The sequence below is a fragment of the Pollachius pollachius genome (assembly GCF_949987615.1).
Source record: "Pollachius pollachius genome assembly, chromosome: 10".
NCBI lineage: Eukaryota > Metazoa > Chordata > Actinopteri > Gadiformes > Gadidae > Pollachius > Pollachius pollachius.
The window spans coordinates 10,896,593-10,916,592 of NC_136943.1; the positions used below are offsets into that span (position 1 = coordinate 10,896,593).

The 20,000-nt window shown below is 47.4% G+C and overlaps 1 protein-coding gene across 1 annotated transcript in view; it reads right to left on the bottom strand.

Moving 5' to 3' along the window:
* The window catches only part of tenm1 (teneurin transmembrane protein 1), a gene marked incomplete at both ends in the record, with an annotated part of 166,392 nt that overhangs the window by 21,898 nt on the left and 124,494 nt on the right, over positions 1 to 20,000 (bottom strand). The window contains 5 exon segments of the mRNA XM_079744544.1: positions 158 to 354; positions 2,850 to 2,937; positions 3,635 to 3,829; positions 4,504 to 4,587; positions 7,725 to 7,879. Of these exon segments, the coding sequence (XP_079600670.1) occupies positions 158 to 354; positions 2,850 to 2,937; positions 3,635 to 3,829; positions 4,504 to 4,587; positions 7,725 to 7,879 (719 nt within the window).

Sequence of the window (20,000 nt, forward strand, 5' to 3'; positions counted from 1 at the left end):
ACAGTGTGAGCAACCGTTCCTGCCTCAGGAAGGAGCGGTGACAAGCAGGGGTCGGAGGAGCGTACAAAGTAACCGGCCAATGTTTTTATGATAAACATGATTCGCCAGTCTCCCACCACAGCACCAGCCCACCCACCCACCCAGCAGGGCTCCCTACCTGACTGAACAGGTAGAGTTCCTGGTCCAGAGGGGAGCTGATCTCCACCAGCCCCGCGGGGCCGGGCAGGGGCTGGTTGGGGCTCACTGCCCGGATGCGGATGTTGCCCAGGTCGGCAATGTACAGCGTGCCGTTGGGCGCCACCGCCAGCGAGGAGGGAGCCTTCAGGCGGGCGTCGCGCGCGTATCCGCTGTCGCCTGATTGGCCGGTTGGGGTTGACGCCGCGGCAGGACAAAACACAAGCCGTTATGATCAATACATTCATGCAGCCACAATCCATGGATATACTGCTGTTTTACTATCAAGAGGAGAGTGCTTCCCCCCCCCCCAGTATGAACCACAACACTCTGCTATTTTCCAATGCCAGAAAGTACTGCTTCAAACGCTTATTGGAAAAGGAAATTGCCGGCGTCAGCTTCTAAAGATTCATAGAGATGTTGGACTATTTACGTAAATTCTCTCAGATTGTGGACCAATAATGTAAATGGTCTAACCGAGTTGATGTTGCAGACCGCGCTATTTTCACAATGGGCGCATGAAGCAGCACTTCCTTATATTAAAGTGAGTGGGACAGTTCCCCTATAACAATTACTACGCCTTCTGGCAACAGAAATTGACAAGCCAATGCAGTTTGGCATAGGAGTTTTTATATTTTTATACAGGATGCATTCCAGTAAAATAACTAGTTCTGGGGATACATTGGTGATGTAGTGCGAAGCCTGTGTATCTCTGATTCATTTAGTTTTGGTTTCTTCAAACCTCTGCTTGTTAAATGAGGGCACCATAAACTGAAGAAGAGATGCAGTCCGATCACCTAATCGTTCTTGGGCCAATGTTTAAATCATACCCCTGACACCAGGTGTTTTACGAACCAAAGAGTACTGGGCATATAGTTGTGTGACCAATAACATCAATCAATCCACAGAGCTAACCACATACATCATCAGCTGAGAAACGACAACGAATAAAAAAACAACATCAACATCATCAACAACAAAAACTATCTTAACTTAAAGGTGCGCTTTTGGTCGTTTTCACTGATCTCTGCTAAGGCACTGTATCAGCTGAGCTCAGATGGGGAAAATGCAGTAGGGACTGCCTTGGAGGAGATAGGGCCACCTTGATAGTTTCCACACCTCTGACCGCCTTCATAGTGGAGCTTTATCAGATGGTGCTGCTGGCGGTTTGAAAGTATTCAAATGGGTTTGTTAGCCCAGCGGGAGGAACAGCTGAGTGAGGCCCTTTAGATTCTGTCAGCAGTTGGTCTGGGGTCTCTGATGGGTCTGTGCTTACAGCAGGGTGGCTGTTTATCTCCCGACAGCATGTGTGTCTGTTTTAATGTGTGTGTGTGTGTGTGTGTGTGTGTGTGTGTGTGTGTGTCTGTGTGTCTCTGTGTGGGTGTCGGTATATGTGTGTGGGTGTGTGAGTGAGAATGTGTGTCTGTTTTAATGTGTGTGTGTGTGTGGGTGTTGGTATGCGTTTGTGTGTGTGCGTCCTTGTTCAAAGAGGGGCCGTGTGCAAACCACGTGTGTTTATAGCAGGGAGATGGAAGCACAAAAAGAAGAAAAAAACCTTTGCGGAGGGAGTAATCATCTGTGAGCAGCAGGACATGATGGGAAATATGCAAAGTGTGGGCTGAGGAATAGGAGCGGTCGGAGCCCATTGGCTGGCGATGCGTGAAAGAAACTTGCCTCCATTTTCGGGAGAAAGGAAATCTTTCTAAGTACAATTAGGCGATAAAAATCACATCCTCTGAGGTTTACAATGAGCGTGTGGTCTTACCGCCAAATAGGACATCTGCTTATTTGTTTTATTGGGTTCCTGAATTTCATTTCAGGTGCGGCTCCGTGAAAAGGCAATCAGTTACAACCTTCAAAGGTTACGGCACAGCTTTTCATGCACCATCTGAGATTTGAATAAATGTTTCTTTTCTTCAACCAACTGAAATCAAACTGGTTTATGTTCATATTGATGGTGCCATGGATATGTGCAAAGAAGTACACGCAAACACACACACACACACACATGCGTAAATACACAGCGGAAACACACACACACATTAACGCATAATCACACGTTTACATCTGCACAAACACAAAAACACATACAAATTCATTGACAGCAAGCACACACATACACACACAAATACACACACACACAAAACGCCACATGTTTCGTTTTTTTTGTGGCTTTCTCCTGCTCCACTCCCCTAACCTTTACTTCCTGTAACACCACATTACTCCTCAGAGGCCATTTTGTGGATGCTCTTTTATGGGCTGGCCGCTAAGCGGTGGTTTAATTGAGGGCAGGAAAGATGGCGCGCTGTGCGGAGAACACATTGCTCTCTGCTTCCCATACCGCTTTTATTCCCTCAATCCTGTTCGGTATTCTCTAACTGCACGTGTGTGTGTGTGTGTGTGTGTGTGTGTGTGTGCGTGTGTGTGCGTGTGTGTGTGAAGCATGTTTGTGGGTGCATTGAAGTGTATATATTGTATGTAGTATGTGTAGTGTATGTATTGTTGTTTTAAGGTGTGTGTGTGTGTATGTGTGTGTGTGTGTGTGTGTGCACGTATAAAAGTGTTTGAGGGTGTCTGTGTGTAAGTGTGCGTAAAAAGTGTTTGTGTGTCTGTGTGTGTCTGTGTGCGTATAAAAGTGTTTTTGTGTGTGTGTGTGTTGTCGTCCTATGACCCACCAGAGAAGCAATCACAGTTGGGGTCAATCTTGCAGTCGCAGTCCGTGGGGGCTCCAGAGATAACAGAGATTTCTCCATTAGTAGACACCTGTGGAGCGTTCAAAACAAAAACGGTGTACACTGTAAAAAACACATGCTTTTAGCCAGATAACAAAAATAAAACAGGTTAGAAAATGATCAGTGTTTCAACCAAATTGAGAAATAATTTAAGAGCCATACTGTCAGAATGTAATGGCGGACACTGCTAAATTGTTTTTGCCGTGTTTTGCTGTCATGAATATGTCCTAATGTGTACGAATACATCAGGTTTCACCGGCAGCTATGGAATAATCACCCTGATGGGGCTCAAACATGCTGAGAATGAATGCTCACGATAGGGCTATACACTTTTCACTTTAGCCTCCCAAACGGGCAAATGGCATAGCGGTACACCATTATTCCACCGTTATAGCATATCAAAGAACTGTATTCAACACATCACACAAAATGAACATTCCCCTTACAAATGACAGTGGATCAAACCCACCTACAATACTCTATTCTAACCTTGTGTTGGGATTCTCTTGGCTACACTGCATTCCCTTGTTTTTCCTGAAAATAGGTGGCACGGCAGCCCTCGCGACCCGTTGTAGCTCTCCCCGATCGGGATTGCCTGGCTTTTGATTGGGCTCAGCGTTGCTAAGGTGCGTTGCTTTTGGATGAAAGTGTTGGCTAAAAGACTGAAATCTCTCCCCTGATACGCGTGTGTTTGGTGTTATTTCGGTGCGGCGGGTGGGGTGTGGGACCTGTTGGACGCGGTTGATGCGGCGCTCGTCCGTCTCGGCGATGAACAGGGTGCCCAGGTGGGACAGGGCGATGGCCTTGGCCGCCTCCAGGGTGGCCCGCACTGCTGCACGGCTCACCAGGTGGTGGTCGATGCCCGGCACCTGGCAGTGGATGGGACGTCCCGCCACGATGCGGACGTAGAGGCTCTCTGACACCTAGGGGAAGGGGGGAGGGAGACACCTTGGGTCACGGGGGTGTCATCCATATTTGGCCTGTGAAGCCCTTTGCGGCTGTAATGGTGATTCAGGGCTATACAAATACAATTGAACTGAATTGAAGAGCAGAGGAGATGCTCCTGGTGAAAAATGTAATAATATGAATATTAGTGCAGGCTGAAACAGAACAACCATGCAGAGCTAGAACAATCAAACAATATCTAAAACTACTCAACTAAATTAGTTATGTTTAAAAGGATTACGCTGATACGACATTGATGTGATATTTAATTAATACGAAGCGGTAACGCCGGTATTTTAAAATGTTCCAATGATGTCATTAATAATGGAAAGATGAACTTCTATCTTCGACAGATATACCGTGTATCATTTGAAGTAAAAAGCTAGTTTGTCCTCAACAAATCAAAGAAGGAGAAGACGGTGCAATATTCGTAGCGGTTACAGAACAATTGGTAAGACATTGCTCCATAATTAATCGAAATGATCTTCCAACGACCGTTCTTAACAGTATGATGTAAAAGTCCAATTCATTAGAAGCATTTCTTATTCATCCCCAGCACATCTTTGAACCAAACGTATACATAATGTATACAGTACATGCAGGATGAATAGTGGCATGAATAATGCATTTCCTGGGATGTTTCTGTGTCTACCTGAAGAACGATGTTGTTGTCAAGGATATAGAGCGAGTTGTCCAGGGGGTTGATCGCCAGGTCCGTCGGCCACTCAAGACGCACCTGTAAACACACACGACAGACACACACACATGCACGTCAATACACGTACACACATGTAAGGCAATACATCAAGACAAAGGCACATTCACACACACACACACACACAGACACACACATATCAATACACAGGCAAACATAAGGAGCATCTTACAAACACTGACGCATACACATAGACACACGCACACATCGATACACACAAACACAAACACACACACACATAGACACACAAACACACACACATCAATACACACACACACACACAAAGTCATATCACATACACAAACACACACAAACACAGACACACACGCACACAGCAAATCATTTATTTCCATTCCCTTTGAATATCAAACTGCACCGCAGTGCAAATAACTGCAAGTAGCTGGCGAGAGTCAATCACAGGTGTTACAAATAATTCTTCTTCAATAACACAGCCCTGAGCCGGCCGACCCTCCCAGGCCCCTCAAAGGTCAGTGGCGGGCAGGGAGCCTCAGTGTGTTTATAGAGGATCCGCGCTGAGCTCCGCTTCTCGGCACCGGACCAAATGTCACCCAATAACCATGATCACTGTCTGCTCAAATAACAGAGGTAGCCTCCTGCTACCACAACGGGGCTCACGCACCCAATGGAAGGGCACCTGGTACACAACACAACCACACACAGAGGGGTGCTCGCACACGCACACACACACACACACACACACACACACACACACACACACATATGCGTATGTGTGCATGTGCGTAGGGTCATGTCACCAAATGCAGAGGCAGGCTGGTGCATGTTTTTACACATGCATACACACACACACACAGGCACATTTCGCAAAAACACACACTCACACATGCATACACACACAAACACACACACCGAACACACGTACAAAAGCATTCTTCTCACACTCTCAGACGCACACACACAGATACAAACAGAGAGAGAGGTACCCACACAAGCAAACAAACAAACAAAGTCAGACACACACACACACACCTATGCTCAGAAAACCATATTGATCACATCCTCTTTGTGGTCTTTCAGAACCAGACGCATACCCAACACACACACACACACAAGGACCCCACAAACACACACACTGACTAGGAGACAAAGACTCCAGTCAGGCAGTGAGTTGGGTCGGCGGCTGCGCTGTGGAGACAGGCCTGCGTGGTCGGGGATCAGCCAGGTGATGGATGGCATCCAGGACCCATCCGTAAATAAGTGGATCATGTTAAATTGCCACTGACAAGTCCAATTATAGCCTCTGTCAAACGAGAACGAGGGGGTTTCAGTCCAAAAGCCCGGTATTATGGGTGGAGGGAGATCCATCACACGGGGGCTCGCGCCACGCGCAGGAGACAGACACGCACACGTCCCCTTCCTGATGCCTGGCGACACGGAGCTCCTTGGACTGAATGCGGTAGAGATCCCTTTTAGATGTGCAGGGGTACTGCCATGCCAGGCCTCAACAGGTGCTACTTTTTACACTTTCGATTTGGGTGTCAGAAACACTAGCTTGTCATAGTTTGCTGGGTGTTCCATATTTTTACCTTGTAAAAACAACTGCAAAAACAAGTGTCCATAAATCCTTGTTCAGAAAAGGATATGACATGAATGTATAATAATGGTAAATAATTTATACATACATCTATATATATCCTTTTGTCATCAACAGACGCATTGTTCTGGCTGATCAAGGAGCCTATCCCATTATGTCTGCATTCAACCCTGTGAATCAAAATCATCACACAATACTCTTTGCCGTTTTGTCTTTGCTGAGATACACACCTTAATTCAAAAGCTTCCATTGTTTATATTCCAATACGACGTGTCATCCGTCACTTTTCAATTGGTGTTATCTGGGTGTCTCTTCCCTCCGTGCATTTATGGCCATAACATTCTCGACCTAGCAAAGCCCCACTTAGCTGACGGGAAAGAGCCTACTCCAGAAATCAGCCTTATTTGTCTTTGACATAGCAATCAAAAAGCCCTTGTGAGTGTAGGACACCTCTCAACGTATGCACTAATCAGGGAACACTTTTCAAACGTATGAGACACATATTGGTTATTTAAACCATGTTGACGTGCATAAAACTAAAAAATAATACAAATAACATTCTTGCAAAAAATCCAGAACTTCACTCAATCATTTTCCTTTTAATTAACAAATCCAATAGGCATTAATCATGTCTTGTGCTTTCCAGGTTATTGACAACTAATCCTTGAAACAACTCAACAATGACACCTATGAATCCCATCTGCATGTTGAGAAAAAACATATAGACCCTGTGAAACCAATCAATAGATAGATTAAAACGCCATAAGGGTCTCTTTAAATATATCATGTAGAACCGTTATCACATCTAGGCAATGATGCAATGCACACCAACTCTTGTAAGCACAATCAACATCTGAATGATACACATATGCATGGGTGAGTCGCATAATTGTGTGCACACGCACACACAAAATGCACACACACACACACACACAAACACACAAGCAAGCGAGCGAGCAAGCAAACAGACAATCAAGGAAGCAGAAACTCCCAACAAAACACACACACCAATGCATACATGCACGCACGCATAAACTTATGCAAACTTACGCACACACTCACATACAACCACACACAACCCAAGCACATTCCCAGCATGTGAGCAATGAAGATCTCTCCGTAGACTAAGCAGTTCATCTATAATTCATCCTGAGCTCTAATAGGGGTGATACAAGTAAGCTGTGTGAACTGATGGGCCGTGCAGTATCTGTCTTAAGTGTTATGCATACTACTGTCTATATGCATGCATGCACTCACACACATGTGAGCGCACACAGATGCATGCTCGCACACATGCATACACACACACACACACATACACACACACTCAAACATCCACACACACACACACACAAACACTGTATGGCCACGCATGCACTCTCCTGACACACCAACGTGCACTTGCTACAAAATACTGTATACTGTAAACAGCCATTAACACCTATCTGATGTTTGTTTAAGTGGCGAGTCTTTTAAATTTAATGAGTCCTTCATTAGACGTTAGGATTCTCTTAATGAGAACAGGGTCTCGCCTCGTTCCCTCCGCGCTCCCCATCCAATCCCGGCCCTTCTGCCAGGGACCCACCTGAGTGATGTCCATGCGGGAATCACAGCTCAGCGGTTGGGTCGACATCAGTCCGTTTGAGCCAATCACGGTGGAGAGCAGACCCCGCTCGTTAATCTTCTGAATGGTGGTGCCATCCACAAAGTAAACGACGCCCCTTTTATCCACCGCAATACCTGGGCGGGAGAGAGAGCGAGAGGGGGGGGGGAGAGAGAACACAATGAGGCTTTGAATTGGCACATGGTTAAAGTAGTGGGGGGGGGGGGACTTGGAAGAAAGAAAGAAAGTGTGTGCGTCGACGTGTGCGTTGGTTCAACAATTAGAAAGATAGACAGAGATCGAAGAGAGAGGGAGGACTAAAAGAAGGAGAAGGAAAAAAAGAGAAGAGAGAGAGAGCTGAAGCAGAGAGACGCATCCAACTTGGTTAGCCATTCAGCTCAGCCGCTGTCTTATCAAAGGCACTGCACCAGCCAAACGTAATTATATTTCCATTCCAGGGCCCACTAAAGGGATTAGAACAATGCGACTGGAGGAAGGACTTATTTGTCACATTAGCTGCAGTGGTGAGGTGCCGCGGTGAACTCCTGACCCTGGGTTGCCCGGGGCGGGGGGCGTGCTATAAGCGCATCCGCTCACGGACCAGGACATATTTGCAAGCGTATTTAATGTGTCATATGTCATTGTTACCTATCAAGCTGGTGTGACAGCTGTGTGTCAGCTCAGTATTGTTTGCTCAGGCTTGTGTGTCTAATGCAAATTCATGTAGCTGTTTTGCAACACCTCTTGTGTGTGTGTCTGTGGGTGCACGCACCACTACTGGCGTACACATTTGGGTGGAAGTGTCTGTGGTGTGTGTGTGTGTGTGTGTGTGTCTGGCAAGTGCGTCAATCAAACATGTATGTAGACTGCTGTGAGTTTTTTGTTTCCAAACGGTGCTTTGGGGTTGGTTTGTAAGAGTGCTGTTTATATATGTGTGGACAGGGCCGGCGCTGACCAATTTGGTGCCCAGGGCAAGATTTGAGATGAGGCCCCTTGAATCACAGCCCAAGGGCGTATACTGAGACATTGAGGGGGTGGAATTTATGCAATAATTTCTGCCTTTTCTGCATTCATTTCTGGTGAAAATATCTTAGTTTATTTAAGGAAATCACAACAGCCTCTTGGTTCCTACACCAATGTACCAGGCAATTCTACGTCTCTGACACACCGTACCGACAGCCGGCTGTCAGACAATGTCGGGCTGTCCGTGAGCATCATTGGCCCTAGGTTCTGAGGTGTGTCACTGTCCAGCACAATTGTCTGTGGTTTTTCGGCCGATTCAACGTAGTTGAATTAGGGACTGAGTCCGTCAATGGGAAAAATCACTTGGATTGGATGTTCAACTGTAGCGACTCAATGCACCAGAGGAGAATCAGTAGTGAGCTTGACTTCAATTGTCAAGAGGGCACCCACAAAAAGTTTTATCTCATCTGATCGTTTTCCCATATTCTCTATGAACGGCAGCTATGTTAGAAACCGTCTGAGCGAGCATGGTGTGAAACATTAGGCATACGTTGCTTTCTTTGTTATATGTATATATGTTTGTATATATCAGTCCTAAGTCATAATTCTTCTGTTGGCCCATTTAGTAAGTGCTGTAAGTGCAAACCTTGGGCCAAGACACAGGCAACGTTAGGCGAAGACCCAGTTGGCCTTCGTCGTGGCTGGTTCTTTGTTTGATTGGTGTCTCAGGGCCGTCAAACTCACACAGAAAGAACATTGTTGGCTGCTTTTTTGTATGATTTCAAAATAATAATTATATATATTTGTGTGTGTGTGTGTGTGTGTGTATGGGTGTGTGTGCGTGTGTGAGTGTGTAGGTGTGTGTGCGTGTGTGTGCGTGGGTGAGAGTTGATTTGGACGCTGTATTCTTGAACTCTCCTTGCGGAGGGGAGCTGCAGCAGGCCGGGAGGGCAGCCTTGTTTCGACAGTGGGGGGGAGGGCCGGGGCAAAGCGTCATCGGGCCGGGCGCAAAAGGTCAGTGCGGCGTATGAATCATCTGTTATGGATGAGGGATGACCTTCATCCTACACCGGCTTATTTCCATACAAAGAACCTTCCGGTGACTCAACCCCTCGGCTGTTGGGGTCCCTAATTCAACCCGTACACCCCCCCCCCCCCCCACACACACCTCCAATTCCTCCGTAAAAAGGAAAAAAGAAAAAACAACACTATGGTAACATTATGCTTATAGCTAATTAATAGTCGGCCTGTGTGAACTGCGTGAGATGGCAAAACAACGACATTACGTTACTGCGACCGTGGCCCATGGTTCATAAAACCATTCCTCACCTCTGAAAGGTGAGTAACCTGTAAAACATTGAATCTCAGCTAATTCTGAAGCTTGGGTGCGCAAACTCTGCATCCATACCAATATTACGGCGAAACTGGGACTGTAAAGGCCATGGCTGTGCATTGGACCGTGCGCTTCGAGCATCCCGCCTACCTTAAATCCAACTGTACGCTGGATAATCAAGTGCTTTTCCCTCCACAACGCTTAAACACGTAAACATAATCCTTATGGTTACTCTTAACATTGAGTGGGGTCATTTCTCGTATTTCCCCCCCATTCACACAATCACATTCATCCTGCTGCAGTAATGAACGGCTTGATAAGTGGCGTGGTGTCCGCGAAGGCTTGCTTCACTTTACTTTGCTCGCTTTATCCGGCAAAAAATCTAAGTCCATTGGTGTGTTCCTGTCAGTCTGCCGTTCAGCTCCGGCCGCCCTGCACGTCCAAGGCTTTTGTAAGGACACAGTTTGGCTTACCCTCCGCGTCCGGGCCAGCGACCTGGCTGTGTTCTGTTGACGCGGAGGTGGCATCCTTTCACAGACACACACACGCAAGTGCTGGCTCACACAAACACACACAAGTGCTCACATGCACGCTCTAACACACACACGCACACACGCGCAAACACAGACACGCGCACGCACACACGCACGCTCACGCAAATGCAAACACGCGCATACGCACACATACACACACAGGCACACACACACAGGCACGCACGCACAGTCTATGTGGCGGCAACACCGAAATGTGCAAACGTCCTCCAGCGAGGAGGCCCTGGGCCGACGCTGTGAGTCATAAATCGTGCTGGTAGGAGGGAGGGAGGCGAGAGGAGGTGCAGAGGGGAGGTGCTGGAGAGGAGTGCCCGGGTCACCATGTTTCCTCCAGAGGCCAGAAGGTGAACTGTAGACCTCTCCCTCTTGGCCCTTTCATCATTCCCTGTGACACAGACAGATTATAGTTGCCACACTACACCCACCGCCCCATCGAACCTCACTACCTCCCCCCCCCCCCCACCCCCCCACATCCCTCTTCCTGCTACCGCTCTCTCATTGTCTCTCCGTACTTTCACTCTGTGTTTTTTCTGAGTCATTTTCTTACCCCTTTTATTCTAGATCTTTCACTCGGCGGCTCTCTCTCTCTCTCTCTCTCTCTCTCTCTCTCTTCCTCCCACTCTCGTGAACGACCGCACCTGTGCAAATCAAATCAGCGGCCTTTGACCTTTCAAACAGGTCTCCACGGGGCTCCTTTTTTTATCTCCGTCCCGGTTGTCCCATTCACATTCTCCCCCACTGTCACCCGACATTATGCATGAGCGATGTCCCGTCCCCACACACAGTCAGAGCCTGCAAATATTGAGGATCACACTCTCTCTTTCTCTCTCGCTCTTCCTCTCTCCTGTCCCACACAAGATGCACACTCGGGCACACACACACACAAAGGCACACACACACTCACCAATTTCAACACCTTCTCCCTGACTTGTCACTTGCCTCACCCCCCCCCCCATCCAGCCCATCCATGCTATCACGTCTACTCGGGTAACCCTGTCCCTGATCTTAGAGCTCATAAATCCTGCACAAGGACATGGAGAGGCAGAAAGGACTCTCTCTCTCTTTGTCTCTGTCTCTCTCTCTCGCTCACTCAAAACCAGCAGACTGCTTCTCCTCTCTCTTCAGCCATCAGAGCCCCCCTTCACCCCAACCCCAGCGCCACCATCACCCCCACCCCCATCACCCCCAACCACCCGCTTTTATGTATGCCTCTCGTCTCTCTCCCTATATCTGCCATGCCTAGTTCCCTCTGTTCTTTTAATGCCTTTTGTCGCCATTTCCCCGATGCACTCGGCAGCGCGCAGTGGGCCCGGGATTAGCATGTGTTGCGTTCACACGCAAGCCCCAACTCTCCCCGGTGCGATCTGCAGGCGGGCGCCGTGCAGACACACACAGCAGAGAGGTCCCACTTCATTCAGGCACACACCAGTGCACAATAATGGAAAAGAGAGTAGAAAGATAGAAAGGAACCCCGCACGCTCCTCTGTTGTATTATTCGACGGAGAAGGATTTAGCTCTGGTGGTTGTTGTTGTTGTTGTTGTTGTGGTGGGGAGAGAATATTGTGCTGTGGTTATTGTAGATTAGCCTATATTCCGCTTGGCTGTTGTGGATTTTCCTGCTGAAGAAGGGAATGCCAGTGCGTGTTTGCTGTGCTCAGGGAATTTCTTTTTTTACGATGGACGATGGATATTCACAGACTTCAGAAGACTGTACACCTCTCCCCGGGTGAACCCTGGTACGCTGATGCTGGTGTTTAGGAGTTGGCAGACAGTGAGGCGGGGAGATAATTGAGATAAATCTCGCCTCCACTGGGAGATGGACATTTGGGTTTGAGTTGGAACTGTGGGTTTTTGAAACCGTCAAAGAAAAGCTAATTAGACTTGAATTGCATTGACCTTGGACGAGAGAGAGCCTGGCCTTGCATGAGAGGATCTGAGAGGATAGGAGAGGAGCAAGAGAGAGAAAGAGAGCAGCGGAAAAGAGGAGGAGGAGAGGAGAGGATGCCGTGGTGCTATTCACATTCAGCTCAGATGTTATTAGAGAAAACACTCAAAGTGCGCGAGACAAGGAGGGAGAGAAAGTGAGCTTCCAAGACAGAGAAAAGAGAGAGAGAGAGAGAGAAAGAGAGAGAGAGAGAGAGAGAGAGAGAGAGGGAGGGAGAGAGAGAGAGATAGAGAGAGAGAGGGAGGGAGAGAGAGGATTCAGAAGAGGGGGAAAAGACAAAGAGGACATGATGAATAATTGTTTCGATTTGGCATTACAGGCCAATCACACTCAATCAGTGTATCTCTTTGTTCCCTGTGCTTGTCAAATAAATATCTGTTAAAATACCCCCCACCCTCCTTTAGTATTGAAATGCGAACCGATCTGATTAATGTCGTAGAGAGGGGTCTTCTGGAGCATCAGTGTTGATTACAGCTATTTCAGAGAGAGAGAGAGAGAGAGAGAGAGAGAGAGAGAGAGAGAGAGAGAGAGAGAGAGAGAGAGAGAGAGAGAGCATTCCTAGGGTAGACATCTGGGGAGAGGGGATAGGGGAGGTCTGGGGAGAGGGGAGAGGGGAGGTCTGGGGAGAGAAGAGGTCTGGGGAGAGGGGAGAGGGGAGGTCTGGGGAGAGGGGAGAGGGGAGGTCTGGGGAGAGGGGAGAGGGGAGGTCTGGGGAGAGGGGAGAGGGGAGGTCTGGGGAGAGAAGAGGTCTGGGGAGAGGGGAGAGGGGAGGTCTGGGGAGAGGGGAGAGGGGAGGTCTGGGGAGAGGGGAGAGGGGAGGTCTGGGGAGAGGGGAGGTCTGGGGAGTCTAGGAAGGGGAGGTCTGGGGAGAGAGGAGGTCTGGGGAGTCTAGGGAGAGGGGACAGGGGAGAGGAGAGGTGTGGGGAGAGGGGAGGGGAGAGGAGAGGTGTGGGGAGAGGGGAGGGGAGAGGAGAGAGGACATAGGAGGAGGAGACAAGACTTGCAAGGGGCAGCAGATTGAAGAAGCTTAAGACAAAAAATGTTTGACACAAAGTAGCCAAGGGGAGACAGAAAGGTGAGAAAAGAAAGCCGACTAAGATATTTAATGGAACATTGCTTTTAGTGTGAAACCAAAATGATTGCCAAAAGGTCATGGTCCCACGCTTGCTAGTGATTAACTTAATAATTCCAGGATGGAGGATGACCTAGACCATGTACAATGCATAATAATAAAGAGCCCTTTTTTGTGAAGACATATTTTTTAATAAATATTGACTCATAATGTTGACCGTAAGATTACATTTTCCAATAAATTAATACAAAATTACAAATGTTTAACTTAGTTGTGTAATTTAATTGAAATATGTTTCCTGACCAGTTATTGCAGAATTTAATCAACTCAGCTAGCTCTGGATAAAGTTCTGAAAGTTCTGAAAGAAAAATACGACTATATAGACCCAAACAAAAGATTTATTCAAGGTCTACCCTAGCAACCGCTCCCAACCCTCTATCTCGCCCCAACCTCCGGTTTTATGGCTCATGGAAGACATTTGAAAAATACCATCTGACTTCCGTTGGATAGGGCCTTCACCGTTGTGTTTGTTATGTAAATGTTGGTCGCCCTGGCATGTCGTGGCTCGCCCATTCCAGCTTCCGAGTTTATTGTTATGTCCTTTTTCTTTTCTGCTGCTACATCTTAAGGACACCATGACATGAATATACTCGTTTTTCCACCTAGCCTTGTTAGAACCTTGTTCAATCCGGTGAATCATGTACACACACACACCCACCTATTCAACTAAGTTTGCTGAAGAATAACAAAAAAAAAATTAGAAAATTAAAATAGTGAGGCGCCAATTTCGCCTGGTTCTCATTGGCGATTTCAAAGAATATAATCACAGCACGTATCAGATTTTCCCGCCTGATGAGTGCATGAGGGTAAACCAGCTTATTTGGTCAACTCGATCAAATCCTGAAGGATCACGTGAGATTTCCTTGACGTTTGATTCGACGAGTGCTACCTGTTTTGCATTGAGAATACATTACTTTACATGGAGAATTGTAAGCTAAAGACATCTTCTGAACGCCCCTTCCTAATATTTAATAGGCAGCAGCATTCTCATAACAGTGTGTTTTACATGCCGTTTCATTGACCCTTGACCTTGAGGATGAGCTGTGTACATCAATATAAATATATATATATAAATATGTATTTGATGTTTGCATGGAATAGGTACCTTGGTTTATACATTACATGCACAGGGTGTGTGTGGGTCTGTGGATGGGTATTTCCATATACCGTTTTTATACTTATTATAGCCCTAAACATTACACTGCACATGGACACCCGTTGTTAAAGTCAGCCTAACAACCAGCAGTGTGACAACATAAAGGTCTAAGTCCCTGTGTGTGTGTATGTGTGTGTGTGTGTGTGTGTGTGTGTGTGTGTGTGTGTGTGTGTGTGTGTGTGTGTGTGTGTGTGTGTGTGTGTGTGTTTTTGTGTGTGTGCAAAGCATGCAGTTGCATTGCCTGTACGTGTTCATGTATAAACCCATGCTTTACTGTTTGGTACCACATGATGGACGACCTCAGACACATAAAATAGATCTTTATCACCTCCATCTGTCACTGCCGGCAGATACATAAACTTGTTGTGACATTCCCTCGGAACAATATCATCATTGTTGAAAAGCAGCCATTCACTAAGTGTGGTTTCTAATGATGACTGTCCGTCCAATATGGACTCCAAAAACACTTCCCCTACTGTCGATCGATACCAGATTGCATCATAACTGGAGCGAGTAATGTATTTGTCTGGGATCTTTGGCTAGCAGGAATAATTCATGTTGCCGTTAATTAATTATGCATTAAAGCCCCACAGACTGTTAGTAATTAACAGCCTAAATCAGACACTGTGACTCATCTAATTATAAACTGCTATAAGTTTGTTAACATATTAACCCATATTAATTACATATTGATTACCACCTTTTTCAGGGCCGGTTGTTTCTTAACTAATGCAGAAGCATGCAGAGCCAAAACACATCGGGGGGAAAATTTGCCGAATCACATGAAGATTTCGCAACAGCAACATGCTAATGTCACTGTGAATAAACATTTCCCTTCGCTTTTTTTTTTGCCACGTGAAAATATGCGGCTTGGCGGTAATTGCCTTGTTTGATACTAAAAGAGAGATCCAAAGCAATCACAGAGGGGCAGACAAACCCAATTATAAAAGCAATCGGAAAAAGCTTTATTTTTTCAGGAGACATCTGTATGAAAGGCTGGGGGATTTCAGGATCAGCGGGGTGGGAGGCAGGAGGAGGGAGGGGTGGAGGAGGGAGAGGCGGAGGGGAGGGGAGGGTGGTGGCAGATTACGCCCCACTGTTTGGTACATCAAACAAACAGGGGGGGCAAGGTTTCCATCAAGAGAGACCCTGAAACAAGACGTCATAGTGGGTGAGGCGGTGGATTAGCACGACGACGGCTTTCGAGAGTCGCGATCAGATGGGCAGGAAGCACAAAAGTGTTTTTTCGCATGTTGACGAAAAGTAAAAACATGACAGAACAAACGTGAAAGGGGTGATTCAAGTCCACAGCGACGTGGACCATGCCGTTTACTTGAAAGGGGAAGGAATGAAGTGTTGTTCGCCTATTGAAGATAACAAAGATAACCACCGCATCTCAGCTTATCTCTAGACTTCAGTCGGTGGACAGGCGAAAGGGAAGCGGAAGTGACAGTGAAACTGAAACACTTGTTTCAGGGGGCCATAGTTTCAGGGGGCCATAGGTCACACACACACACACACACACACATACGCACACACACACACACACACACACACACACACACACACACACACACACACACACACACACTATCACAAGTTTCTTAAAAGGGGACATCTCCCCCTGCAGGACAAGAGGACTATCTGAAAATCTTTCTCATTTCTCTTTGGTTAAACCTTTCTGAAAGCAATTCTGAGCTCCGTCGGCCCATGTCTCCCCGGGACGTGATGCGGACATATCTGCCGTTGTGCTAGCTATGGTCCAGACAGCTGGTCAGCCAATGGTTTCCCCTGCCTATCTGTTGCCACTTTTCTCTCTGAGATCTGCTCATGACAATGGTGGCCAGTTGCAAAAATGTATTGGACTGGAAATAAACATGAACACACACACACACATGCACACATGACAGACACAGAAACACACTATCAACACATACATGCCTGAGAGCATCCATTCTGCCAACTTGTATATGCAGGCATCACTAAGCATCTTGATTGTTCTGCACAAACAAGTACAGAAGTCCTGCTGTTCCCATGATCGCTTCAGAACAAACAGCGAAGAGATGAAACGAACACACATGCACACTGTCACACAAACCACATTATCACACTTCAGAACAAACACCAAAAAGTTAAAAACGAACACACATGCACATTGTCACACAACGCACGTGAACAAACTCACACACACACACAAACACACACTCAGCCTTATTTGGGGGGTAATGGGGTATAAATAGAAGAACTTCATGTGTATGTGTGTGTTTGTGTGTATGTGTGTATCTATGTGTGCATGTTTGCTTGGGAATGTATATGTATGTATGTGTGTGTGTGTGTGTGAGTGTGTTTAGTGTGTGTGCGCGCATACATTGGTGTGCGTGTATGTGTGCGTGCATTAGAGATTCGCCCAGCAGAAAAAAAAAAAAAAAAGAGTCTCATTTATTCCCCTCTCTCCGTGGCATAGCTCCATCCCACTGTCAGCCTGCCTGGGTCCCAGTGGTGTGTGACACGCTGCCTGCCAGCCAGGGCCGTCGCAGCCAGTTAAACGGACACGGATGTCACATCCCCCATGATCACACTGACGTTGTCAACCTGCCACACCTTTAACAAGACACCCATAACACAGTCTCTCAGCGCTGCCTCACAGGGAGGGCCAAGGAGAGGCTGGGGACCTCAGCGTGTTCGCCAAGGCATACATGTGTCAATCAAACCAAAACAAAAAAAAATACGTAAAACGCACACACACGCACAAAAGTGAACCGACTTTACCTGGAGCACCTCGAGGCGTCTCTGGCCTGGAGCCCGTGTTTCTTATTGACTTAGAGCTTCGTTACACACACACGCGCGCGCACGCACGCACGCACACACACGCACGCACGCACGCACGCACGCACACACACACACACACACACACACACACACACACACACACACACACACACACACACACACACACACACACACACACACAAGCAGGGCGATTGGGTAATCTCTCCGGGCAACACTACGAACTCTGACTACAAACAAGCTGTCTGTCACCCCGGCCGGTGTTATAAAGTGCGGATGGAAGTGGATACCGGAGATTTGACTGCCAGTTGGCACGTCGTTTTATTGTTAGCTTACAGTGGACTTTTTAGAAAAAAAGAAAGCTTGTACGGCTGTTTACTGTTTAGGGAGCCGCACGTCCTCCCGTGAAATACGGAGCGTAGTGGTGTGAGTGCAGTTGGAAGCGCTCTGCAGAACGGCACACAGAGTACGGAAGTCGAAGCTTACTTTCTGGTGGGTGGCCTGGGAGCCTCTATCACTCGGAGCAACCCAGGAAAACACTGTTTTTATAACTCTATCTATCTATCTGTCGGCAAATCATTGGCGCTTGGACGGCTGTTGGACGCCCCGGACGCCGGGCTATGAAGCCAGAGCAGACGTTGTTTCTTTTCTTTCTCTCAGTTCACCGAAATCCCACCAGTGCCTCAAGTAAATTCTTCATCTTGCCAGCGCTTAGCGATCCACATCTCTTCATAAGCTATTGTTCCTTCTCTAATTACCACGGAGGGTGCAGAGGGGAAAATGAGCAGTGGTAAAAAAAAGACACAAAAAAGAGAAAAGGAAAAGCAAAGCCCTTATGGAATCATGCTATTTTGCATTATCACAGGGTAGGCTGCTGTGTGATTAATTCATGTGTGTATCATTAATGCAAGAATGTCCAGGGGCAAAGACAAAGGCACAGTCAATGTGAAATGCAAAACAGAAGGAGGCGGATAGAGTGCACAATGATAGTCATATACAGAAACACACACACACACACACACACACACACACACACACACACACACACACACACACATACACACACACACACACATTTGCACACTGGAGAGCAAGCACACACGCACACAGACACACTTGCACTTGCGCACGCAATCTTACATGCACACAAATCTCATGGCAGCATGTAGACAAACTCACAGACCACACAAGCACTTGCACACAGGTAAGTACGCACACACACATAAAGAAAACTACACACGCACAGCACACATACACACGCATGCACAAGGACTTGGAGGTGAAATGCATTGTCAGAATATCAGATGCCCTTCCGTGCATTCTCAGCAGCGCTCCATTTAAACCACCAGCAACAATGATAGCTGACCCTCTGAGGGAGCAGGTGGCTACAGGGCCATTTTAATATGGAGATGAGTTGAGGGACTGTCGCGGCTTCACTGGGATTCAGACACAAAAACACATTGCTCTCACTCAAACGCCACAGCTATCTCTTTTTGTAAACGTCCTCGGCCTCCTCTCTATCTGTCCTCTATTTCTCCCTCTCTCGTCTGAGTGTGTGCTCCTCCTTTACCTCTCTCCCTCGACCTATTCTGTCCTCCAATCTCTCCCTTTCTCTTTATTTTTTCCTCATTCTGTTTCAGCCTCCCATCCTCTTTCTTTATTTATTATGAAGGGGGGGGGGGGGGGAAGGCGGGGGCAGCGATATCTCGGTGAACACACACACTCTCAATGCTGTGCAAGCCAAATGCGCCAAAAGTCCTGTATTTCATATTCCTCTCTGGTATGAACGTGTCCTATATTCCTTCAAGCCCACTAGGCTTTTCCCTGGAAGAGAGAGGTGCGTCTGTGCCTGATCGCACAGTCCCAACCACACAGCCCCGGGATTAAACCCAGTCTGGAGAACAGCAGAACCCGGTGTTCAGGCACCGGAGTCGTGATTCCAACAGTCCCAGTGCAGATCATTTGCCGACTCCAGCAGTGGCAGCATGGCACCCATCCCGGAAGAGAGTCTGGAGTGTGGCGTGGGGGGAGGGGGGAAGGGGAAGGGGAATGGAGGGGTGGGGGTTGATAATGTGAGCCGTAGTTTTACGACTAGAACCATCATTGTTACGACCAGTATTGAACGGTGAACCCCGACGTTAGGATAAACCAAATCCTTGGGAAGACGTGCTCCTATATGCGGACCTGGCGTTGCTCCTGCCCATTGTGTGGAGACATTCATGGGGCTAAGCTCCCTTTGTGCGATTCGACCGGCAGCCAAGGCAGATAACGTGCGGCCCCCGATGCAGTGGCCAGCCTCTCCCTGGTTCCGTGTCTCTAGCCTAGAACAGCAGCGATGTGGCATCTCGACCGCCGGCCGTGTCTGTTGAGCTTCCAGGCTGCTCAACATGC